Source organism: Falco peregrinus, chromosome 3 (genome assembly GCF_023634155.1).
Source record: "Falco peregrinus isolate bFalPer1 chromosome 3, bFalPer1.pri, whole genome shotgun sequence".
Lineage (NCBI taxonomy): Eukaryota > Metazoa > Chordata > Aves > Falconiformes > Falconidae > Falco > Falco peregrinus.
The window spans coordinates 56,149,918-56,176,323 of record NC_073723.1 but is presented as its reverse complement, the minus strand read 5'-3'; the positions used below and the strand labels follow the sequence as shown (position 1 = coordinate 56,176,323).

The 26,406-nt window shown below is 38.9% G+C and overlaps 1 protein-coding gene across 9 annotated transcripts in view; it reads right to left on the bottom strand.

The window, feature by feature from the left end:
* Positions 1-26,406, bottom strand: part of ZNF521 (zinc finger protein 521) — a 232,381-nt gene that overhangs the window by 103,878 nt on the left and 102,097 nt on the right. For 8 of the 9 annotated variants that reach the window (XM_027795132.2, XM_027795133.2, XM_027795134.2 and 5 more), the window contains one exon: positions 15,043-15,127. In XM_027795132.2, the coding sequence (XP_027650933.1) occupies positions 15,043-15,127 (85 nt within the window). Of the gene's footprint in view, positions 1-15,042; positions 15,128-25,199; positions 26,105-26,406 lie in introns of those variants that run through there. The other variant, XR_008746244.1, reaches the window with a different exon arrangement.

Sequence of the window (26,406 nt, the reverse complement as noted above, 5' to 3'; positions counted from 1 at the left end):
AGGACCCTGTGACACTCCCACTTTGGGACATTTCTCTTTGTGACAAAATCCCAGCAAGGACAGCACCAAAGAGCATGGACACTAGAGCAACAAGCCAACATGCTTGGGAGCACTGAGACTGTGCAATAGAGATGTAGTTTCTACTTCTACCCCTTAGCAAAGCAGCAGCGGGGACGCTGAATCTCCAGGCTACAGTGGGAGGGGTGACAGGAACATTGTTACCAAACGTATGAAAAGTGTAAGTGATCAGGCATCAGGCTAAAGCGATGAGGGCATAGGGGAGTGGGCAACAGTTCTTTGTACCTTCAGTAAAATATGTCAGTTGCGATCTCCTGAGCTTCCCTGTTGCTGTAGAACACAGGACAATTTCTTGACCTCCACACATATGAAATCAATGATTATCTTCCACTGACATCATCTGACAAATCAGTTAAAACTTGCCTTCATGGATGAAGGCTGCTTCTTGCAGCAATTTACACTGTTGCCTTCCTGAAGTTTGTATTTAGACACTGTCTCTGTACATTGGGAAGATTTTTGAAAAGAATATGTCTTTATTAAAATATTTGTATCTTTACAGCAATAATAATTTTTATTACTTGGGTGAAACCGAGTTTTGCAGAAGGTTCCTTGAGATCGTGGCACTGGATGATAAACTGATACCACTGCTATAATTCTTCCTTTCAATGTGAACACAGTGCCAAAAGGAAAGGAAACAGCTCAAGCAAAATCATTTTTGTACTCTTCTGTATTGTCAAATGCATGGGGAATAGCAAGAAGGGAAAAAAGCATGTTCCACTTGTTTGAAATCTAGTATTGTTCCTGTCTGAAAATGCTTAGCAAGAAATGCCTGTCACTTCTATCAGCAACAAACTAATTTTTTTAAGAGCAAATGATGAAGAACACCGCAAGTCTAGTGAACAGGCCAAGCTGGCATCACTGAAGTACTGCAAAGCCACCCAGGATACCAGAGCCTGGAACTGAACAGTCATTGGTGTGTACCTAAGAGAGAAGCTGATGTCCAAAATGTTTTTAAAGATCCCCTGCGCTGCGCGGATGTCCAACAGCAAGTTTGGCATCATGAGAGTAAAGAAGATGGGTTGTAATAACAACAATAAAAAAATAATGTGGTGCAAATAGACCCCAAGGTGTAGTAGTCATCCCCATGCAACAATCACCCTCCACTGCAATTTAGTGATGTTGCTTCATTACAATACAGCATACAAAGGGGGCAATATTAAGGCATACTATTTAAAGCTGTAAGATCTGTGGTGCCAGCTATAGTTGGTACTGAATCAGGACTATATATTAAAAAGAAGGTAATTTCAGCAGAGAATACTGAAAAGTGAAAACTCTCCTGAAGGTGCACAAGTGTGTCATTTTTACAAGACTTAGCCGAGTGCCACAATAAGTGACTGAAGCTAAAGACTGTCAATATATTTTATAGTGTGAATGCACAAATTCATTACAAAAGCATGGCACTAACCGGTTGCAAATTAATGATAGCCAAGGAAGACAAAGAAATACAACTGGCTTAGGCAAGGGAGAAAAGAAATGTTTTCATATGAGAGCAGAATATATAGAAATTGAGAATGAGATTTGTGCAAGGTACAGGACCCACAGAGTAGACAGACCTTGAAACAACTTTCAGAATTGCAGTGATAAAGGACAAATTCTGAAAAGGAATAAGCCAATGTTATTGACTCATGGAAGCCGTCACAATTTCTGTTAACTCTCTTTCTGTTAACTGGTTCTGACTGGGGAAGAAATGAAGGACAATTTTTGTTCTGTGGAGAAGGTGATGTCAAGAATAGAAATCAGCTGGACCACATCTCTAAGAAGTGATGATACATCAAAAGAGGAGAACCAATTTTTTTTAGATTGGGCTCTGAAATGGATAGGAAACATGAACCAGATTTGGGAGCTCTAAGGCAAGCAGCAGAACTCCCTATGAGCCAAGAGATAATAAAGAATACAAATAATTTAGTAGCTTGCTATTTACAGCATTACAGTACTTTTCCTTCCTAATGTAAATTAACTAATTTGTCTTGAAAAATCTCTGTAAGTACTGTCTCCATTTCACATTTCAACAACTTGTTCTAGGCTAGTGAAGAAGTCATCGGGAATGCTGGAACCGCCACAAACTTGCACCCATTCTGACTCCTGTTTCGACATTCTGAAACAAAAATTGTCAAGTAAAGACTTGAAAACAAGACTTGGAAAAAAGGAGTTCCCCCTCCAAACAAGAAAGGAGAACACCATAAAGCAAAAGGAGAGAGAGAGAGAGAGAGAGAGAGAGAGAGAGAGACTGTAATGCCATGAAAAAGTTAACTGCATTTTGTTGGAGATAATGGTGAAGGAGAATTCAGAGTCAAAGAGCCTTCCAAATCTGCTTTTTAAAGAGATGAATGGGAAGGATACATTTAAGAAAAAAAGGCAGCTGGAGTGCGTTGAGGGTGCTTCTCTTGTCACAGAAGAGAACTTCTACTGAAGCTTTAGGTTGAAGGAGACAAAGAAAATCACCAGCCCACAAAAAGGCTGGCCTGGAAGACCCATTGCAAGGGTTGAAAGAGATGCACATGCAGCACAAAAGCGGCAGTTGATGTAAAATACGATAACCTAGGTGACATATCATAGAAATTAGAGTCCTATTTTCTGTCATCTAATTTATTCCCATGCACCACTATGAAGGATTTTTCCTGGCGGTACAATTCCAGTCTGTACTGCTAGGCATACTCCATCACTGGTGCAAATGCAGCAGCAGGTAAAAGTATAGAACTTTTCCATTATTAAGAGGTAACCCTAAGATTTAAGTTTTCTACGCTAGCTCTCTGCCCAAGCCTATTGATTTCATTTTTCACTTATTTAATTTTATTTTCATTTCACCCTTCTTTTTTTTAAGCTTAGCTATATTTTAATCAAAAAAGGTTAAAACCACCATCCCTGTTAAGTCTGACTTGAAGAGTAACAGCACACAAGGAGCAATGTGGGTTAAAAGTTCAAATTTGGCAGGGAAATGTCACTCAGCTGAAGAAAAGAGTATTTAACTGTTCTGGTGAAAATTGGTTTTGATTTGATCATGTTATGACAGTTTGCAAATCACACTTTGCACTAAGTGATATTTGGGTTAGGCTTTTTAACCAAACTTCAAAGCAAATGGAAGGCTGCGTTACCTCTGAATGTCTAATTGAATGAGGTAGTAAACATCAACATCTCCCAAGTTATTCAAAGAATTACACAGTGCTCTGCAGGAGTCTCATCTGGGGGACTTGTAGGGGGGATTATTATTTTTTTTGCACGGTTATCTAATGTCTTGGCACTTGCGTAGGTGTGCAATGAAAAGCAATGAAGCCAGAAGCACAGTGGGTTCATTGTGAATGATGTGTGCCAGAGAGTTGGGAGAAAGGGTGCCTAGCCAAACAGCTAGATATTAAGAATATACTGCTGAGGTCCTGAACTACAGCACTCTTAATACTGTGTGACAGAAAATTCAAATTGTATGGCTAGACACTGGGAAGAGAAATCTGAAACAGGATGTTACAGACATATCCTTAACTCTGGCCACTGTACATGTGTTTTATGGTTGCATTTGATTATACAAATATACTATTCCTTTTATCATTCAGTCTAATCCAGACCTAGGACTCGTACCTTTCAGTATAAACACAGTGAATGAGGCAGTGCTTTAAAATAAGCTTTGTCCAACAAACTATGAATAGCGTATTCTGTAAAGTCTCTTGGATAAGTACTACATATATCGGATTATATTCATGTAATAAAAATAATGTGTTTTGTGGCTTTGCACCTTTGAGCAGGTCTCCTTCACTCTGCCCACTACTTCATTTCCTCTGGGGCTTCTCCTAATGCCCTGAATTGCACACGTATTCAAACAGCAGCTTAGTTAAGAAAAATAAATCTGCCAAAAGGAATGTTTCGTCTTTCTTCCTCCTTATACATTGAATTTACCTCTATAATTACGTTAGTTTAAGGCCACATGACATGATTACTCAGTTCTGCCCCACTGATATGGTGGTCCCATGGTCTTACTTGCATAGAACACTAAGAGGGCGTATAATAATTTTTCACAGGCAAGAATCCCGAGATTGAATTTTAAGGGCTTGACATTTTTGTGCACAGAAAATTTTAATTTGGCAATATTTACATTTCACATTTATCATTTAGATCTTTTTTTACTTCACAGACATTTCTATCTGGTTTGCTGGTCACTAAAGCAGCTGTCTTACAAGATGAAGGACATGATAGATAGGCTGTTCAGCTTATATACTCATACATACACCTGTGTATATAAGAAAGTGCATTCAATCACAAACCAGCTTGTATTTTACGTAGGTATCACCATTTCACTTTACTAATGATTTTCCACTGGCTCCACTTAAAGAAAGTAACTCTACATGTGAAAAAGGGTGTGCAGGAGTATCTCCTGACCATACATGGTCTATAAGGCATGTAAGAATAAGGATACCTAAAGAGAATTCTAAGCTCCTGTGAAGGCTGAATTGGAAGTACTGCTTACTGAAAGCATGGTGGTAGCTCGACCACTGTGCTGAGGAGACAGAAGGAGTTACTTTCCTCAGCAAGGATCATTGAGTATGTCACTGGTTAATTCCTGTTCTACTCTCCTCATTAGCATTACTCTCAAGTTTCTGGTTATCATATCCGAAATATTAAGACATAATAAGTACGAAGGTGCAGATAATTGGATATTAACCAGAACATACTTGACTGGGCAGGAGGTAGGGCCTTGCTTAAACTAATCCTGAAATGTATTAATCACCAATTAATGAATGGGTTTCAAATTCATTTTCTATTATAGAACACCTCTGAGTATCTAAGCTTTTTCTAATAAAATGAGTTGGAATAACAGGATAGGAATAAGAAACACTCCAATTTGAGGCTGGTTTGAATTAATTCCCTATAGCTTGTTGTTAAGTTCATTGAAAACAATAATCCTGGTATGTGTGACTTTATTTTTATATATATTTATATATATATAAATATATATTAAATGGTCATACAGAGGTTAAAGTCAGAACAAAGCTAATTCACTGGAGAACTGCTACAGCACTATCTATATTTCTTAAAAGAAAATACAGCTTTTTAAGACAAGCAGCATAAGACCTGCATCAACTCCAGATGGATGTTGCCAATTAATGATTTTCAGCGTGAAGACAGGTATACATGTATGTTGACTTCTGTAAAAAAAAGTATAATTCAAAAACCCCTCTATCCAGCCTGGCCCAAAGTCTACACTGGTCCACTCTGGTAACCCAGGCTCTTGCAGGGTGGAAGAAGAATGATGGGAGGGCAAATACACAGAGACTATAAAATACAGTTAAGAAGCCTGGTGGGGCTGGGGGGAGGGTAAGGGGGGGTGTCATTAAGCTCAGAGGCCCCGGATTTGGACAACATTGCTGATTTTGCATTAAGTATGCACCCTTAACCAGCATTACTAACTAGCTTGACATGGTTGTACTTTTCTCAGCTAAGAGGCTAACCATCTGTGCACAGTTAATCTCTAAACAATGGAAGTTTTTGTTAACTGGGCATATTTAAAATCCAAAAAGAAATGCAAAAAAACCCAGAAACAAAGACTCAAGTTTTCCTTTTTTTTAAAAAAAATACCATGTTCTTAGATGTCCAGGATAATTTTAAAACTGATCCTTTAGCATTTTCATTATTTGAAATGGGTGCCCACTACCACAGCAGAAAAAAAAACACACCAGAGATCCTTATTGTTACTAATGAAGAAAATTATAACAGACATGGTTGAAGTACTGTTATTCCCTTTTCTCTCTTCTTGCTGTCCTCAGTGTTATTTACATTGATGTGAATTGCAAGTAAACCAATATTATCCATCTCCCTGTTTTTTCCTTAATTTGTTGACTTTAATTTTAGTAAGTCTTAAATAAGTGCTTACTGAAGATAAAGTAAGATATGCAAGCAAGTAGTCCTTTTATCAACAATTTTGCCACAGAAATACACAAACATTTCAATGGCTCTTCATTAGCAAACAAATCAACAAGTGATATTTTAATGCATGACTTTATTCCATCTCTGTGGGGACCGTAGTTGAGAGTGTGATGTACAGTACAGAGAAAGGAATCATCAGCCACAATGTCCCAGGGCTCTATCCATTGAGGACTTCTCAGCCTTTGCTTAAAGAGTGCATTTAATTGACTGATAGACAGTAGCTTCTTTGTTCACAGAAGACAGCGAAGTAATGGCAGCTTGAAAATCGTACCATCTACAGGATCTCCTGAGACTAGTAACAGGGGGATATGTGTCAGGAATAAATAAATAATCTAATTATTAAGCCACTTCCTGTCAAGTTAACTCCAATTTGTTGGCTTTTGAAGGCAACAAAACGAGGCATTTTTCCTCATTATGCTTCTCTTTTTATACCACTGGTAATCACAGGCGGATTAAAGGGTGCCTGATTGGTTTTTTTGTCAAGGAACTGAGAAGCAGCCAACAGTACAGAAAAACAGAGTTGGGGTTAGAAGAAATTTCATGCTTGTCTCCTTTCCAGCTCCCTAACAGCCCACACTGCTGCCCCATACAGTGCTGCCAGCTGTACAGCAAATGTGTACCCCTCCAACGGTGGCCTACCAGGCCACAGGCTCCATCCTGAGAGCTGTGAGATACCTTGCAATCTTGGCAGGTAGCTACTGCTGTCATAGGCATAATTCTAAAGGTGACCTACGAAACCCCGTCAGCTCACCAAATGCAACAATATGAGCAGCTGAAGTTCGACACCCACTCTCCATATTGGCTTCTTTTGTTTTGCTTCCTGCGCTTACATGGCAGGGAGAAACCTCAGGACGCGCTGCTATGTCGAAGAGTCGGAGGCTTCTCTGCTCGGAACAGGGACGATTTAGAAAAGCGATGGTGAGGCTACCCTCTGTGCTGACAGCTAAACACAGCTGAAGGAATGCGCTAAGGCTACTGATAAAGCCTGCAATACAAATGGTCAGCAACAAAGAACAAAAGGGAAGGCAGACACCGTGCCATTAATTCAGCCCGTGGTGCCTCAGTATTAACATGCACGGTATATCACTGCAGTGGTTTGGAGGCGAATCTTATGGCAGGTAGAGGGAAAGGAACAACTTTCATACTGCCTGGTGTTACCTTTCGATAGCATCCCCTCCCTCAAGCACTATTCATACCACAGGCATTTCTGCAGGAAAAATCTAAACCTTCTGTGTGCTTTGCCTCGTTTCTCTATAAAATGAACTCCAGCCTGAACTGTGGATATTTTTCAAATGCTTCTTTTAGTAGTATAATCATTACTATTATTATATTACTAATAATATGATTAAATAACAAGACATTTTCATTCTATTTTATTAGAAATTTTTGAGTCCAAGGTGTCGTGTCCCCCCCTAGCTCCCAAAAAAAAGGCTCATGGACATTTGCAGACTGTGTCCTGACTGAACCATCTGTGATTTTAAAAGCCTGGACAGTCTTTCCTGAAAGCTGTCTCAAAAAGCAAGCAACCGTTCCTGCTTCAGACCCCTGAAATGAAGTGCCAGCTGCGAGCAATGCAGCTTGGTGGGCGAAGGTACGCACCCGGGGGTGGGGGGTGGCAGGGCGCCTGCCGCCCAAATAGGTGACACACACAACCTGAAGCCCAGGGAACGGTGGTGCTCTAGCATGTTTACAGCTGCCTTTGCCATTTCCGAATACATCCTGAATTTTTTGTTAAATTGCGCAGATAATTAAAGCCTCTTCATATTTACAGTCTGCTTCATTGGTACCATGAATTCTGTTTTCAGTTACTGTCTGCAAATTCCCTCTCTGCACAATTTCATACTAAGCAATAACACTTCATTTTACATAAGTTTTATCTGATGTCCCCATACAGAGCTGCCAGCTGTACAGCAAATGTGCAGCTCTCAAACTGAGGCCTACTAGGCCACAGGCTCCATCCTGAGATCTGTAAGGCACCTTGCTGTCATTGGCAAGCGTTCCCTGCTATCGCTGCTACCATCGCTCCACACTACACACAACTTAAAATCATCTGATTATTAGAATTTGTGGTCCACACTCCATTTTATCCTTTATTTAATCTATCCCCAGATCACACATTTGTTTAAATGTTTTGGCTGGTTTACAAATCATGCAGCCATCTGCACAGTAGGTGTGACACCATTTTTTAGACAAAAGTTACATTACAAAACAACAAAGATAAAGTCATTTGAAATGCTTTGGTGTTTGTTATTCTGCCTGGTTTGCTTGGACCAACTCTAAGAAATAAATAGAATTATCTGTGTAAATCGATGAACATCTATGAAAAACAACACCCAGCAGAACGCAGAGCTTGCTCCATTACCTACGTTAATATCATGACAGCTGAGGAGAGATGACCTGGCCCACTTCTCATCTCTCCTGTACAGATGGCTATTAAAGAGAAAGTATCCCTTTTGTATGGTCCATGCAGAAACCCTTTATGGGCTTTTCAAATAAGCCAGCATTGCCCACAGGAGAGTAGCTTCCTGTTAGTATTAAACAGCACAGATTTCGCCGATTTTGTAACCCAGCTCCTCACAAAATAAACCTTTCGTTTTCTCAGATTTAACTCCAAATGCTGGTTTTCCTGGGTAATTCAATTACATTGCCTCATTTTGCAGACAAGGTGACCAAGTTCCCTCTAACTTTTAGAGAACTTCTTGCCAGCTCTGTCCATAAATAGGAGATTCCCAGGCATCCAAATGATTTTCTGATGCTACAAGAGCATGATCCGTCTCCTCACTATAAATCAACAATTTCCATTTCTTACTACTCAGGAATCAGTGAAAGATGACTGACAAAAGGAAGTCTCCACCTCCTTCCTCCTCTAGTGTGTAGATGTGTAATCTCTGTATTCTTCTTCTCCAAACCTCAGGTAAGAGGGACTTCACAATGTCAGTTTTACTGTACAGTGATTAAACTGATGTTCTGAAGATGTATTACTTAAGGTCAACATGGTGCAACAACTATTAGTTGCCTGGCACAGCTTTCTGCTTAAGAGAAAGGAAAATCATGGGGTTTAATGACCTTAGGTATTAGACAAATAACAGAATGTGTGAATGTCACATGCTATTACAACCAGACTAAAATTTTCTTGGGGTCCAGAAAGCCAACTGAGGTATTTCCTTTGTCTTGACATTAGTGATGTTGTCCACATGTACTGTAACGTACAACACACAAATGTGAGGCAAATAAGATGATTTATTTTTATAGGTTTATTATGCATGCAGTTAATACATGCATAATGCAAACATGCATATCCACACAACACATATATACGTATTATATACTTGTACCACTGTCACTGAAAAAATCAAAAATCATGAGTTGCACTAAAATGTGTCTTTACGTCTTCTAATGGTTACATACTACTTGTTATTGTAAAACATAGCTGTAAAATTTCTTTGCAGAGAAATTAAAATATTAGATCCCACTTTATATATACTCTTCTTTTTAAACTACAGTTGTTCCAGCATAGATTTGTTTCCTTGGGGTTTAATGAAGTCTTTGCTGGTGTAAACCAGAATTCTTCTTGTCAACTGCAGGATTCCTTCATCCTGTTTGCTTCCTAACTTTGGTGCTCGTCATCTTTTTTTCTTTCCCTTCATTCCCTCCTCCTGCTCACACCTGCTACCTTGCTCAATGCTACACAACAACCTCCCCTCAAAAACAAGCTCCCCCCCGCCAACAGACTTCACAAAATGTGTTTTATACATGATACTGAAAAGGTTAAAGAAAGAAAACTCTATTTACTTAATAGGAACTATCTATATAGGAATTGTCTAAAGTAGGGTTGCAAAAAGGTACTGAATCCTGTCTGTGACACCCTTCCCCTTTGCTCCACAACTCTTCAGAGGGGTAGCGGCTCTTACTATGACACTGGGGCTCGCTTTCTTCATCGACAAAAGTAGCAGCAAACTACAAAGATTGTGGCTGTTTCCCCCCTTTTATCATTCTCTTTGTCAGCCTGATCAGTCCTCAATGGTAAATGTGCTGCTCTGTTGTGCACAGCCAGCGGCTCGCAATTTGCTCACTATGTTTCATGAGACAGTTGTTTGTGGCTGTTTGGAACACATTTACCTCTTTGGGGATTTATGCGCTAGTTGCAATGCCAACCTCCATAGTGATAGAGATTTCTTTCTAACTAAAATAGATAATTAGAAGCTGGTAATTATTGGTCAAGAATTATCAGAGTGAAAAAAATTAAGCTCTTCATAAATAGTTCTTGGCAATGTCATCTCTTTACATTATCTCATGCCTAACAGCACTTTACTCAGAGTACTTACAAATTTACACTACTGCTGTTGAGCCTCATCATTTTATACAGAGTAATTCCTTTTCTGAGTTAACCATGTCCGAACTCTCCCAGTTCTGAGCCATTCTGTATGTGCATGTATGCAAAATCCTAGGCAACTGTTCTGGCAACTGTTTAGTCTATTTACATGGAACTGCATCAGATACTACATATGGAAAGGAATCAGTGAAAGAAAAAACAATGTTTAGCTTCTCTGCTTAAAATAACAGGGAAAATAATAGGAGGAGCAATGGATTGCAGCAAACAGAACACAAACAATGGCAGATTCTCTTCCTACCCTCTCAGGTCAAATGCCAACTGTAAACTATGATGAAAACAAAGAGATGCCAGAAACCTCTCTCTTTTCCAGACACCATGCACACAGAAATACAATTTTCTGAAAGCTGCTAAAAATGTTTATGTATTCCACCAGGAGGGAGAGGTAAAAGAAAGAAGGCAGCTGAAGAATTAACGTTCATGTTGGCACTTCCTAAACCCATATGAAACACACCTGGATTAATGTTTCCTCCTTTCCCACGAAAAAGCTGAGAAACTTTTACCAGCAAATTTCAATACACACACTGACAAACGTGTTTTCATTTGGCGATCATCCTCATGATTATCCAAACAAAAGTACATGCTTATACCCATGTCCAAAATAATGTCTAAACAGAGGACCCATTTAAAAAAGCCCACAGTTTGCCTCACTTTCTGTCAGCTGGCATCCCCTAGCCTAAGCTTGAATCAGTGTGTAGTTTAAGCAAACACGGGCGTTGCTTGACAAAGTACGGTGTCTAGAAATGTGCAGACAGATCCAGTAGTCAGAACTCTTGAACTTTCACTCACTTAATGCAAGCAAGGAATCCCACTTCCTCACCTCTTTGTCCTTATCTATTCAATGGAAAAGGCTTATTGCCCTGTCCCATCACAAAGATGTTGGGAAGACTCTATTAAAGGCTGCAGAACAGTTTTTAAATGGTAAGTTCTAGAAGTAATGAACATACAGTTACTGAGGAAAGCCATCCCTATGACATCTTTCTAATATATAACTTGTATAATAATGAATGTAAATTGTATTGTTGTCAGTGATACTTAAGGTTACACTCCACCGGGTCATCTGCAGATTTTATTTTCCATTAGGTGGCATAATCCCTCTTGTTGAATTGATTGAGACATAAAATAAAATCTGTAAAAACACTATATACCCTCCTAACAAAGAAGAGTAAGAGGCTTTTCAAATAGCCTCTAATCTCTCTTCCCCTGCTAAATGTCTAGTTGAGATTATATTTGATTAGACAAAAACACACACATATTCACAACCTAAAAATACCTACCCTTGGTGGAACTATTTTAGCCCACAAAGTAATCCTGGTTGCCTTATTTAAAAGTCTAAGTTTCATACTGGGGTTTTACGAACATGTCTTTGCCTCAGTGACCTTCCAAAATGCAACTTCTCTGTGTGGAATTTAGCAACATGAACTCAGTTTATGTCCCAGGACCATGTTCAAGGGGCATAGTAATTAGATGGAACACCATCACTTTTCTAGAGACCCAAACTGCTAAAAAGATGGTGAGTAGGAAACTGTTTTTCTCAGCTGGCTGAGCATGTATCTCTGCCAGTGGTTCCCACCCATTTCTGGGTGGAGTTTGGCAGAGGACTTTCCACCTTCTTGTTTGTCCCATGTCCCAGCTGCCTCTCCTTTTCTCTTTTCCCTGAATTATGCTTATGGAGTCCTTCAGGTAAGACACTACATCCATCAGTAACTGCAACACAGATAATACTAACATCTTACTGCAAGAAGAAATAACAGTTCCTGACACTGTGTGATGATGTCTGTAAATGCATTTATTGTCCCTACATTTAATCTAGGGATTATCACACTGTTCTACTTTTAACTACTACTTTCCCAGATTACCTTTGCTCTCCCTCATATTTAAAGTCCTTTTTTTTTCCTCTCTCTCCCCAAAGCTTCTCACTTTCCTTTCCCTAGATGAGTGAAGACACTACATGGTCTTCTGGCAATCTCCTACTAGGAAAGCAGGGCAAGAAGACATCAGATACATGTAAAAAAGGGAGGGACCAATGTGTTTAGGAAACCATTTTTTTTGTTTGGTAAATGTGCTGTGTCCACAAGTCAATATTCACTTCAGTGTTTAATCTAATATATTTTTCAATCCTATATGCACACAGATATATATGGGTATATACATGGGTTATGTATTACATATATTCACACAAGTGTTTGCATGCATGTTTTCTGTATTATATATGAATATTATAAGCCTACCTACAGATGTACATAAACTAAGGCCAATTTTTAAATCCCTTGCTGTCACCCCTTGAACCTTTCTCTCTAGACAGAATATGGTCTTGGAAAAAGGCCTGTGAACAATGATATAAATTAAAGGAGAGAGGGGGAGAGTGAAATTAGAAAGATAGCTAAGGAAAAATCCAATTAGTGGTGAGAAGGCTAACAGAATTGGAGATCAGAAATTATTTTTCCCTGTGCTTCAATTCCGAGGTCACATTCAAAACTCTCTGGAATGCTGATATTCCTTTCACTCCACCCCAACACAAAATCCCCTTGCATTTGCTTAATCGAGGCTACATCATTAGGAGCTGCACTGTTAAGTCTGGCAGTGCAGATAAGAATCTTCCACTGAACACAGATTACCACAAGCATGACCGGCAAATCTCCCTGCATGTTTTGCAAACTCCTTCTTTATTTCACTGGGAAGATTTTACACTAAGCACGTTTAAATCTGTGTCACTATGGTTATGTCATGAAGCAATATCATGCATGATTAGATACAACACAGACAAAACAATTAAATATTTTTTAAAAGATTCTCTTTCACATTCAACCTCACCCAGCTTTTACAAATAAAACATAGGCAGTTAATAGCTCAGTTTAAGAAAATCTCAGTTTTTTCAGATCTGCAGGCAGAAGCCAGCTAACTGGATTTTTCCTGCTTTAGTGACTCTCCTAATTTCTCTCTTCCCTTCTGATCCTTTACCAAAACTCATCCAGAAAATAAGAAAGAAAAAAAAAGAAAAGAAAATCTGAGTATTTCATAAAAGAAGTGGACTCCTATTCTGAAAATGTAAGGCACTTGGGAAGTGGGTGGCAAGCGCACACACACTACTATGCCATTCCAGCATCATCCCTTACTCACAGCATCCATATTCCCTGTCACGTTTCAGTGTCACTATATGCTACAATTAAGAACATGTCAAACACTGGATTCAAAGAAAACAGCAGAGATGGTGAGTTCTGTTGTTGGTAATAACCTACTTTTAAATTCCACATTACTGACCCAGATTGAATACTGTGAAACAGTTCAAGTTATCTCCTCCCCAAAGACACAAAATGTCAAAACTAAGGCTTAATCCAACAGGCAAATCACTTTGCTCCTTTACAAAACCAGCTTGTCCTTTGTGCTTATTCATTTTTCTGATAAGTATATAAAATATCCATGCTCTAAATGTATTAAAACTTATTAATAAAGTACCCAGAAAAATGGGCTATTAAGTTTTGGCAGGTAACTTTCTCTTACAGTGCAGCCAATTTACTAGTGCTCATGAAAGAAATCTGCATGTTACCTTGAAAGAAAAAAGAACAAGCATCAAACTAATTATTTTTAAGTTATAAGATGAAAAAACCAGCAAATTTTCTTCTGTTGGACATGTAATTACCGGCTTCTATAACATATCGTTTGGTCTATGCATTGCATGCTTTTCTATTATTAAAGCAAGAAAAACAGCATAAGGGAAGCAGGAGTTTCAAATCAATGGCATCCATCTCTGCCTTGAAAAGTGAAATTTGGAAAAGAGGCTAAAAACAAAATGAAACAACCCCGGCAATGTTATCTTATTAGCAGGCAAATGATGTGCTTGATAAATTTAATTGGTTGATAGAACTCTTAGTGCTATTACTGAGTGGTTACCAAATTGAAAACATTATGGGTAAAACCTAGGGGAATAAGCAAATAATAGGAAAATATGAATATCAAAGAAAAAGCAGCTTTTGTTTTATTCCAATTTACAACTGTAACAGCCTTGTAAACATCAAGCCAGGCTAGGATTCAGGAATCCAAAAAGACTTAAAATGTTTGTACCTTAAAGAGCAGATTCCATTACTAAATACTACAAATCCTTATTTTTTCAAATAAATGATAGCATTTAATTGTATAGAGATACACTTAGGATTTTTTCCGGACTGCTCAAACACAACAAACAATACTATTTTATGGCCATTTGAATTATTTATTCTTCCTAACGACAAAAACTTGCCAGTTTTGATTTTGGTACCAAGGTGCTTGAGAAGTACACAGTAGTGTCATTACCATAATAACTTCTGAAATTAAAACCTGTCTAAAACTCTATGGAAAGCTAACATCCAGTTCATTAACCATTCCTGTTAGTTTGTTTTCAATAATGCAAAAATGATTAGAAGTTTAATTTGCTAATCACCTGTGTTTTGACTGGCAGTGGATATATAATTCTCTGCAGAAGTCTAAACTAGCCCTTGCAGAAAATAAAATATGCTAATGCTTTATCAAGTCTAATAATATGAATAAAAAAATCAATCATGCCTAGGTTAATCATTGATGGATGCACAATTAATTTCTCCTTAACTCTGTTTAATTTTAGAGGCAATGATGATCATGAGTAAGAGAAATGGCTATCTGTCTTTGAGAAGTTTTAGTGCTTCACTTACCAATCATGTGGTTTGCAACATGAACTTGGATATCCCATTCATTGTAGAAAACCATCTGACATTTGATGCACTGGTAGGTCTTCTTCTAAAGAAACAAGGGTAGATAAAATTTACTGAAACATACAATTGGAACCATTTCATTATAACTCAAAATACTGAGTTCTGAGTGATCATTTAAAGTTCTCCAGCAGTGTTTTCATTAAGGCTTAATTATTAATATTAAAAAATTACTCTGCTCTGGAGTAGCTTTTATCTGAGTTTCCTGAAACTGTAGAGATTGGGTTTTTTTTCAGCTTCTTAACTCCATGGACAGACCAGTATTGCTAAAACACTAGTTTTATATTCATGGGAGGCAAAACGCAGTGAAGATATGTGGGATGTGATCCAAGTGACACAGAAATCAACGTGAATCCTTCATTTTATACCAATGGATTAGGCCCACTACAGAACTGGGGAGAAGCCAGGAACAGAACACAGAAATCAGAAATCTGCTTCTCCCTCATTCTTAACTGGTCTGCAGAATCTCCTCTGCACCATACATTTCAAATGGTCCATCAGGTTGCCATTTTTCAAGGAGGGAAAAATCCCTGCTAGGCTGGACAAACGGTTACTGTATCCGGGCAGTATCTCTTGGCAAGCCTGTACTGAAACTAAGAAGGCTGGCTGGAAACTAGCCAGAAAGCAATCCTTCTGGCCACATTAGATTGGCCCTGACTTACTTAAATATCATGGTGTATATAGATCAGATTTCATTATAAACCAGGAAATGCATTACTCTGCTCTTTTTGAGCACAGGAAAAGTTTTTCATTTGTGTTTTGGTGTCTTTCAAAAAAGATCTGCTACTTTACTTTTCTACAAGGTATATCACTTGTCCAAGACATTTCAACATCCTAAGAATGTGACTGTATTTTCTCTTATTACTTTTCTTGACCTGAATTGGCCAGAGATTTGATATTGCATAGCATTGCTTTAAAAGTGATAACTAAGAGTATATTTAAAAGTAAGATTTTGTTTTTTCATCATAAGACTTAAAACTTGCAGTTATCCAGGCATCTAATGAGACAAGTCAGATTCATAAAATTATTCAACTGCATAATTGTAGTATCAAGGACTCAAGTCCTAAGGTAACAGTCCTGGAGAGCTCAATTGTTCTTTTGAAGATGCAGTGAAGGCAAGGTAAGCCCTGAACTGCCACATCAAGGCAGTAACTCAAGAGACGTGTATCTTTCTGTACAGCCACAGGCACCTTGCCTACATCAGCAAAAAGAAAAAAAAAAAAAAAAAGGAAAACATATATTTTTTAAAGAATGTAACATTACAAAAAGCTGGCACAGATGTAGTAAATTGCAGATTTCATATATATTAGCTGGGGAAGAAGCAGGGTTCACCGGATAATGTGCATCAAAAATACAGCCTGTCTTGTATATATTTAACTTCTGAAAAGTGTCATACAGCTAGTATTATTGATTATATTTCTTAAAATGGGGTTTTTTTCACCTTACTCTAAACATTATTGAAGACTTGCTGGATTTGTTATCAGCATCTAAATTTCGATGCCCTGTCCCAGACAGATAAAGTGCCCATCCAATAAGTATCTTTCTACTTCAAGCCCGAAGGCAGGAATATAGAGACATTTTAAACCTATGTCATTTTGTCTTACCAAGTTAGCTGAAAAATTAGCGACTAATCAAAGACAACTCTGAAATTAAGTGTTCCTGAGGGCTCCTCTTTACAAATCTCCCATTGCTTCTCATACACAGAGGCTATTTTAATTTTCTTGATGACACTAACAAAATGTTTTCTGTTGCTTCTCAGTGGAAACAATCATAAGCTTTTTTTGCCATTTTTCATTTAAATCAGTTTTAGTTTTCTGAAATGTAACCAAGTTAAATCCTTATGTAGACAAACAAAATCAATGGGCACCCAGAAAACAAATCTGCTTTGACTTAGTTTTGCAGTTATGATTTGTAAAGTGAGATGTTTTGAAAGATACAACAGTTTTTCTCTTTTTTTGTTGTGACAACACTGGTAACATTGGTAGAAATTCAGACTGGATCTAAGGATTTCCTACTATGTATTGGTAAATTTAACCTTACTGCACTACATCTAGATCTATCAAAGACCTCTAAATAATGATAGTCTCGACCAACGATTTATTATGTTAAGCTCTTTACAAGATGCTTTTTGATGCTGACATATAGAACAACAATATTGCATAAATAACAATCACTCTCCCCTTGTTTAAAACATTGTTTCCCTTTAGAACTAGTTAGAAAATATTTCTTACTCCCTGATGACTAGCACTATGTATTGTTTATTAGCATACCCCTAGCATTATTCCTGATATGTGACTTTGTTCAAAAACAAAGAAACATAAACTTAATGGCTGGTCTTTTCTCTTGTTAGCAGAGCAACGCAGAGTGCATGTCAAGAATTGTCGGCAAAATTATGACTGATGTACATAATGAAAACACATACAAAGGTTGGGGGTTTTCTGAAGTCTACTGCCAAAAAAGAAAGACATTTGACAACAACAAAAAATAATAATTTACTAGCACTTACTAGCCTCTTCAGATGATCTGAAATATTTGCAGAATCACACACAGAGATTTTCTTTTTATCATGAAGGGAAGAATGTTTTTGTGACTGCAGCTTGATCAAGCACTAGTTCTTTTTTGTTTCCAAACATATTCTAAAATGTTGACATCAACTTTTATTAGCTCAACACACACTCATCTCAAAGTGTCTAAACTTGTGCACAGTTAAGTTTTTATTTTAAAAGCAAACTCAGTAAATCCCATTTACTCTTAGATTTTCAAAGTGATCAAACCCACTCATTTTTACACCAAGTTGAACAAAACCCATGTTCTTACTTCTGTATGTTTTGCATTCTAAGAAAGCCATTTTTCACTGCAAGTTACATTGTAGTCTCACAAGCTTTGTCAGAACCATGGGACTCATAACTGCTCACAGGAGCTCCTGGGCCCTGATGTGCCTTACAGCTGGTCCCAGTTCCCTGCTGAGGTAAGATCCCAGGGGAGACCCAGTCCCTCCTCACTCCCTGTTCCCACAAAGGGGAAACTTGAGGAAATCGGACAGAAATGAGCCCTGGGGTATTGCAGCTCCGTCTCCCTTGCCTGGATAGCCAGGGAAGAAGTCTTGCAGCACTGGGGTAGCATAGCACAGAAATAAAATGGGGTTGTGACTCCAGCAGGTATTTGAATCTCTCAAGTGTCTCCAGCTCTTTGCGATACAAGATGGCTCCACAAAGAAAGAAGTGAGGGGCTGTGGCAGCCGTCCCTGCCCTGCGAACAGCTGCAGCAAGGGACCCTGGCTGAGCTCCCTGCCGCTCTGCCCGAGTCACCTGTGCCTATGGATGACTCGGTAGAGCAGAGTAGACACCCAGGCTTTGCTGTTCCAGCTTACCACCCAGGGCATATCAGCTCCACACAGTGATGAAAGGTGGACAGCTGAGAGTACTTGGACCCTAAGCCACCACCACTGCATTTGCTAGAGGACACCTGTCAGCCTCCTGTGAGAGGCATAACATGACAACACTCTCGTTCTCCCCTCCAAACACAAAAACAAGGCAAAGCACATTTCTTGTTACAGAGTAATTCTGTAATGGCAAAGGTGGGCCACAGACAACCTTTACCAGTGTATTTCCATATGGACCCAGACAGGACCAGTAGAATATCTAGAGAAACCACATTGTGCTCTAAACTGCACCTTGTTGCAAAACTTCCAAAGATTTGTTACAGAAAGTGATATATACATTATCAGATGGGATTAAGGAAGTGGTTTAATTTTTTTCCTTTAATTTAATTTATTATTGTGGACTCATCTTTCCATAAAAACTCTTCAATAAACAAGCCGACAATCCTTCACTAAACCTCCTCCTATCAGGAACCTAAGTGCCAATTTGTCTTCCACATACCAAGTGTAAATCTGAGGCCCAAGTCATTGCTGGGGCCATTCAAAATTGTTCTAGAAGAGTAACTGCTTGGACTAAGTGTCTCACAAGAGCACTGGGCAATCTGGTTGCCTTTTGCATTCCTGTTTGCTTGTGTTCCTGTTTTCAGAACCAATTTAAAGCCTTCCAGCATGCAAAGCTTCTCTGTGACTACATTTAATGAGCCTTGGATTGGTCCTCCAATCCACGCAGAGCATATGCATGCGTCTCTCTAACCTTTTGAATAACTGATGTTACTTAGACCTTTAATTATTGTCCTGACCCTCACTTGTCACTTCATGGTTTTCAGAACTTCATTTTTATAAAGGTGCCCAAAGTGTTCATGTCATGTCAAAAGAGGCTTTGCTGCTTTTATAAATGGTCCAAGAATGGTACTTCAATTGTGTGTCCATAATTTTATTTGCTTTTATAAAAAGTAAAACAACCACTCTACTAGGGGATTCACAGTTCTATTCAGAAGTGCTTCAGAAGTATGCAGAAGAACCTTCTGTGTAGCCTTCTGTGCCCTGTGACTGTCTGAGGTATCCATACATTCTTCTTTTTCTGTTCCCTAGCCGCATATTACCTGAAAATGAACTGCATATACTACTTATCTGCCCATGCTCCACCTCCTTGTCAAAGTCATTCAGAATTTTATCACCTGCCTATTTTGTTCTCACATTTCCTCACTTTTGTACTATCAGGGAATTTCATCACCTTACTACTTATTCTTTCTTCCAGACTACTGGTATGCTGCATAAATTCAACAAAATTGGTGCAAATAATGATTCTTAAGGCTTTCCATTATTCACACCCCTCCAACCTAACCTGCTTCAATTCATAAGACTCTGATGCTTTCTGTACCCAAGTTAGTGTTTCTTTTTTTTTTAAATCAAACAAAGTTTCTCTCCCTATGCCATACTTATTCACCCAACAGATTAGTCTTTTGTGCTATACCATTTCAAAAGCTTTGCAAAAATCTTGGTAAATCACGTTTATAGGCTTCTCCGTCAGCACTTGTGGCTACTCTCTCAAAATACTCTTTATTGAAAATTTTAAGCACGATCCTCCCTTTGTGAATCTGTGCCCTCTATACTTCATTAAATCCAAACTTTCTAGGTATTCTTCTATCGTTTATTTGATTAGGCTTTCTCTTATGTTCCTGTTTAAGTCAAGCTCACAAACCAGTAATTTCATGCATAATCCTTACATCCCCTGTTAAATGTCTGTTTAGGAGCCTTTTCCCAGGCTGTTGATGCCTCTTCTTAAAAGGCTGCAAATTTATCTGCTTAATGTTTCCTTTTATCTTCAGCTCCTTTCTCTGAGAATTTTGGGATGGATATTTTTCTGTGTTTGTAAGTCACTTTTTGTATACTATATTCCATTATATTACATCTAATCCATACTTCATTCTTCTCCATGGGGAGGATATGCCACAAGCCCCACAACAAAGCATTTTTTTCAACAGTATTGGTTTCCTTGATTACATATAACATTTCTGGATATCCTCTATCCCCCTTTTAACTGAATACTTGTTCCCTATAGGAGATAATGAAAAATACATCTTATACCATCTAATGCACTGTGCCCATAGTCTCTCAGGCTTGCAGGCATCCCTAGTTTATTCTGGATTTCTTTCACACCTCTCTTGCATGCACTACCAAGAATAGCTTTGACACATACCTGTTAACCTACCAATAACTTTTACCCGTTTACACCTAGGTACGTTATTTACCCTTGTCACACCAGTAAAGGGGACTTTCAAGGCTTTCTCCTCTCAGTTTCAGCACAGACCAAGAGAATGAATCAATGCCTCAGCTGAGACAATCTGCTGCTGCCAAAAGAGAGCAATGCCACCCCTCCCACATCCTGTAATTCCCCTCTCCCAGACCAATCATCCACTCACAGTTTCCCTCGCATTAAATCCAGGATGGAGCTAATTGAACCTGTTAAACCAACAGAAAGGTAACCTGACAAAGTGAATAACTACCAACAAATCATATGCAAAACCAAGTTAAAACTTACACACTAACTACAGCAACTGGCCAGTGCTAACTCCTAATGCTGCCAGCTGATTTTTTACATCATTATTTTATTAAGCGTTAGCAGTGCACTTGGTCCTGCATGAGGCACAAGAGCAACCATGGTCCCAGCTTATTTTTCCATTTGGCCATTTTTCATCATAGCTCAGAGTATTTTTGACAGTACCTTGAGGATTTCTTTTCTGTCTTCCTGGATGTTTATTTTGTCAACCTTAAGCTCTTAAAAAAATAAATATATGTTAGCAAGTTTCACTGCATAGTTAGCTATTTATCTTGCTTATGGGGCACTGTCACCTTGCATGTGTTTTGAATTGACTAATTGCTAACTCTTCTCATTGCTCACACAACATCCTTTAATTAGTATTTCCTCATTGCTTTTAAAAACATGTTCATAATGATTTTATGAGAACTTTTCTGTTCTTCTGCTTTTGTTCATCAGGGTCTTAAGCGTAACGGGGTCTGGATGTACATGTCTAGAGAAAGAATACGATCAATCCCATAAGGTAACCAAAACAAGAAATGGAGAAAAACATTTTTTTTTCCTAATTTATTTCATTATGGTTACTAATTGCTTTCATAGACAAGATGCACTGAGACAGAAATACAAATGTTAGTTCTAGCAGTCCTTCCTTCTCTACACTGCTTGAAGTCGTGAGCTGCTGTTCTGTCTTTCACCTTTACATTCTGCATTCCGCACTTAATCGTGTCTGTCTTCAATGGTTTTTGGTTACAAACTTTTCCTTCCCCTGGCCAATAAATTGCATAAGCTTGCAATGTCTCACATCCCCACATAGAAAGAACCACATCTCGCAACATTTCAAAACTGCATCTCTTCCCTTTGAGCTCTCCAATCCTTCAACTCTCTTGGTCCTTAAACTCAATAGGTACCTGAAGTGAGGTACCTGTCAGAAAAGTAACTCTAAAACCTGGCAGCGTGTGGCTGTATATTTATTTTCTTTCAATTATTTCATAGTCATATCGGGTTTACATAGTTCATCAGTAAAACCAGCTTTAAGTACTATGAATTTGATGTGGGATCTGAAAAACAAATATGCTTCTTTCTGTGCTAGGGCCTGATCCTGGGTGAGGCTGAGCCTCTGAGCACTGCAAGCGTACGTGCTGAGCAGTGCTCAGGAATTTGGGACTGACTGTCAGCAACGGAACTTTCTGTCAGTATTCTCACCTCTTTCCGTCTCCTTACACTGCATTTAAAATTGAAGAAGGTTGTCAACCTGAGACCCTCTGAAGCCAGAGAGCTGCTAACCCTAACATTCAGTATCAGAGCAGCTGTGTAGCTCTGGGCATTAAGGAGAAACTACAATCAAGACTGTGCTGATAATTTTGCAGATGACACGGCATCAAAGCACAGGCAGTAGACCATGACTTGCCAGATCTGAGATGCAAAAAGTTGGCATTTTGAGTAAGCTGATAGACCTCTTTCTTTTTAGAGTTGCCTTTTTCCTTCTGTTTTAAAAATGGCATACTGAGACAGACTGTCATTCAATAAAGCCACTACTTTCTTCACCAACAATCAGCAACAGATGTAGCCCAATAAAATTAATAGTTTGCAAGTACACACCAGAGAATACTCTTTTGGCTTTTTTCTCCATCACAAATTTTGTAAAAGCTCTTTGGATTTTAACAGAAAGGCAAAATCAGGGGCTTTTTATATTCCTTATTTTTGTTTTACTTAAACACTAAAACCACTTTTCTCCCACACTATGGAAAATTAATGCTGATTAATTTCACTTTCCTAAGCGTGTCTCAGGACCCTCTCCCTGCCCTTAATTGTCCACTTTCAACCTCTGTTCCTGCAGAATTCTGGGCTATTACTTACCAAGATAATTTAATCCTACAGAATAGAACTTGTGCTCAAAAATATGCAACATTAATATTAATGTACAAACAGAAATATATTACTCATACATAATATATAAGAAATTAATTTTCAGTGAAGTATCAGGAGAAGGATTAAACCCCTTAGATCCTTCTCATGCAATTAGCTCTGCACTTGGGGAAGTCAATGGGACTTCACAAATGAAGGCTTCACATAACACTGGCAAGGCTTGGGTTTTACAAAGGCTTGCCTACGCTACGAAATATGCCACAGAGTTCTACAATCATACTACTGTAATTATAGTACTACCCTGTATGGATACTCTTAGGCCACATCAATGTTAACTAATATACTAGTACCATCTGAGCTGGCACACAGCTGCTGACATTGCAACGCTCCTTGACTGTGTGCCCAGCTGAAAAACCTCCGCTGGCGCAGCGCAGCTGCCCAGGGAAGTGGTGTACCAGCAAAACAAGCACTTTGCTGAGCCAGTCTTCAACGCTATCCACAATGATTTGTGTCTAGCTGTTTTTTCCTGTGAAGATGTACTTGCTTTCCTCTAAGGGAATTAAGGGAACTTCCCAGAATTCCCTCTGTCCTATTTCATAATCTTTTACTTTCACATTACTTCTTAAAATTCCAGCAGTTCCTCTTAGGTACATCCTGTAATATGCTCATTTCTTTTTGCGTGGTGCTTGAGTCTACCATTTCTCTATCAGGAAAAAAAAGGATTGCAGAATTTGTTTTCGAAGCAGAATGTCATACTTCTGGGTTTACAGGACTTCAACTACTCAACCACCATCACATGAACTACCAGCTGTGAAGCAGGGAATGTAAGAAATCTGAGGAGCTATGGTTAAGACAGTTCAGAAAAATTATCAGGACATTCCCTGGCCAAAAAAGAAGTACCAAGCAATAGAACAGGATCAACTGCAAGATAACACCATCAGTGATGGTTGCAAGGTTTTTGTATGCAGACAGACATGTTCCTAGAGTTTGGCACTGAACCTATTCCAGCTATCAAAGCAGAAACCAAAAAGAGGGCTGTTGTAGCAGTGGGAAAACAAATACAAAAGGAAATCTGGAAGCTTGGAGTCTCAGATCATTCTTTGTTGATGAACCACCCCATTTCCTACTGGAAAAAGTAGAGAGGAAGAGGTGGCTTTCCAGATATGAAAAGCCATTAGGTGTGCTTTTTTGCACAGAATGTTGAGTCTGGATAATATGTAAAAAATGGAGAAAGTCCATCCACACAGGATACCAAAGGTGTGGATGTATGATTGAAGGGGACAAATACTTCCTTATCTCCTACCTCTCACCTTGTTTTTCAGTACACAAGCAGCAAGCAGTTTTAAATGGCTGCATTTGTAAGTGGCTGTATTTTGAAGTCACTCTTCAGAAGCATTTCACAGGTATTAAAAATGATCAATGAATGCATGTGAGGCTTTCATCTTGAGGAATTCGGTTCTCTAATAAAAACTGCAGACAGGCTTTTTTCCCAGATTTGCACATTGTTAGTGGTAGGACTGTACTGAGATAGTCAGTATCAGGAGAGGCCCCATCCTTTTATTCCCTGACTTAGGAAGCCATATACTAGCAACAAAGGTTTAACCACCACGGAAGAACAGGACAACACCAACATACATCTGGTAGATAGGTCTAAAGGATGGTGGAAACCAAAGAATCACAGAATGGCTGAGGTTGGTCTCTGGGAGTACTCTAGTCCAGCCCCCCTGCTCAAGCAGGGTCTCCTAGAACTGGACCATGTCCAGATGGCCTGTGAGTATATTAAAGGATACACAACCCCTGTGGGTAACCCGTGCCACTGCTCAGTCACCCTCGCAGTAAAAGTGTTTCCTGACGTTCAGAGGGAACCTCCTGTGTGTCAGTTTGTGCCCACTGCCTCTTGTCTAGAAATGTCCCATGGCGAGGACTGATGTTAGCAGGAGACACATTTCTGCTGTCATATTCAGAAGAATACACTGTATAAAATACTACTGATCATATTTTTACAATATTTTGTAATACAACGCAGGAAATGGAATAAATGAAAGATGGGTTTGGCAGGAGAAAAAAGTACCTAAGGGTTTTGAACAATCAGGTAGAAGATCAAATACCAGCCATCACAGAGCTATGGGAGGTCAGAGAAGACGACTCTTTAACAAGATGCTACATATCAGGTGGTTCATTTATGTTCAATTTGTACAGCTTTGTGAAACAAGCAGTACTGGGGCTACATATCCATTTTAAATTAATGGTTACCCCACCTTATCTCCCTGATGACAGGGTAACAAATTCGTTATGTTTGTTGCATGAGACAAATAATACAGACATTACATATAAAAACTTTATTGAGCAGTGGTAAAAAACACTTCTCAAAGCATGTACAGTCACTTAAGAAGTTGGTTTGTGAGCACCACAAAGAGCAGATCATAGTTTCTTACAGCTTAATTTCTTGTGACTGATTGACTTTTGCATAACAACCAGGTATGAACTTCAGTTAAAGCCATCTTCCTGGTTTGGATCTCTAAAAGGCCTCTTTCCTGTCTGGATTCTATCACCTGCTAGGTCATCTCTCTTCCCAAATGTCGTAAAAACTTCATAGGCTTTGAGATTCCTATCTATCTATGAAGTTTTTCTTGAAACTGGCCAAGTGTAGTACAGGAGTAAGAGGGGGAAGAGAGAGAACCCTCTAGAGGTATGTGAACCAGCAGACAAAAAGACATGCCGTGATTTCCCTTGTCTTGTTCCTAAAGATAATCAGGCTAGAAAAACAGGAGAAATTTCTTGTGTTTTCTACCCTGTTCTGATGTCAGAATACAAATACTCATCACTATTCTGATTTTCCACTAGGGCTGTGCAGAAGGGAAATTGTGGCATGCTACCCTGGTCGCTTGGCCAGCAGGTACATGTACAGGGAAAGCCCCATAAGGACAGTGGGCTGCACAGCTGACCTGTTGACATCTCAGGATGTTTTGTCTCATAAAGCTTTGCTGAATCTACATTTGTCCTCCCTAGAGATGCTTAAGGTCTTCATCCACATTCCTGTGTCCCTCTTCAATTCTTCTGCCTTTCTTCAAGCAGGCATTCCCCCCACACATCCCCCACACCCCCCACTGCATTGCTGCATGGAAAACTTGGTTTGGTGTTCTTGAAAACGTTGCAGAACTTATCCTTTCTTCCTCTCAGGTGTGAAGAAGGTACCTCTCCAAATTCCCCATCTGAAGTCTCTGACAAATAACAAGCCAGACAGACAGTATTAGATTTTAATGATCAGTGGACAGGAAACTAAGAAAACTCACTACAACTATCCCTCTTGCTTCTGTTCAGGATTCCCAGCCAACACAGGCTTCCTTTCACACCTTGACACGGTCTGTATGAGAAGGTGGGAAGTTTGCTGCTTAACTTTGGTAGGATTTCCAGCAACAGGATAATAAATAACACCTTGTTAAATTCAGAGAGAACTCTGATAGATCACTAGTGAAAGTGTAAAGACAAACAGAAGAAAAATGCTTAAGCCTGTATCTTGTCA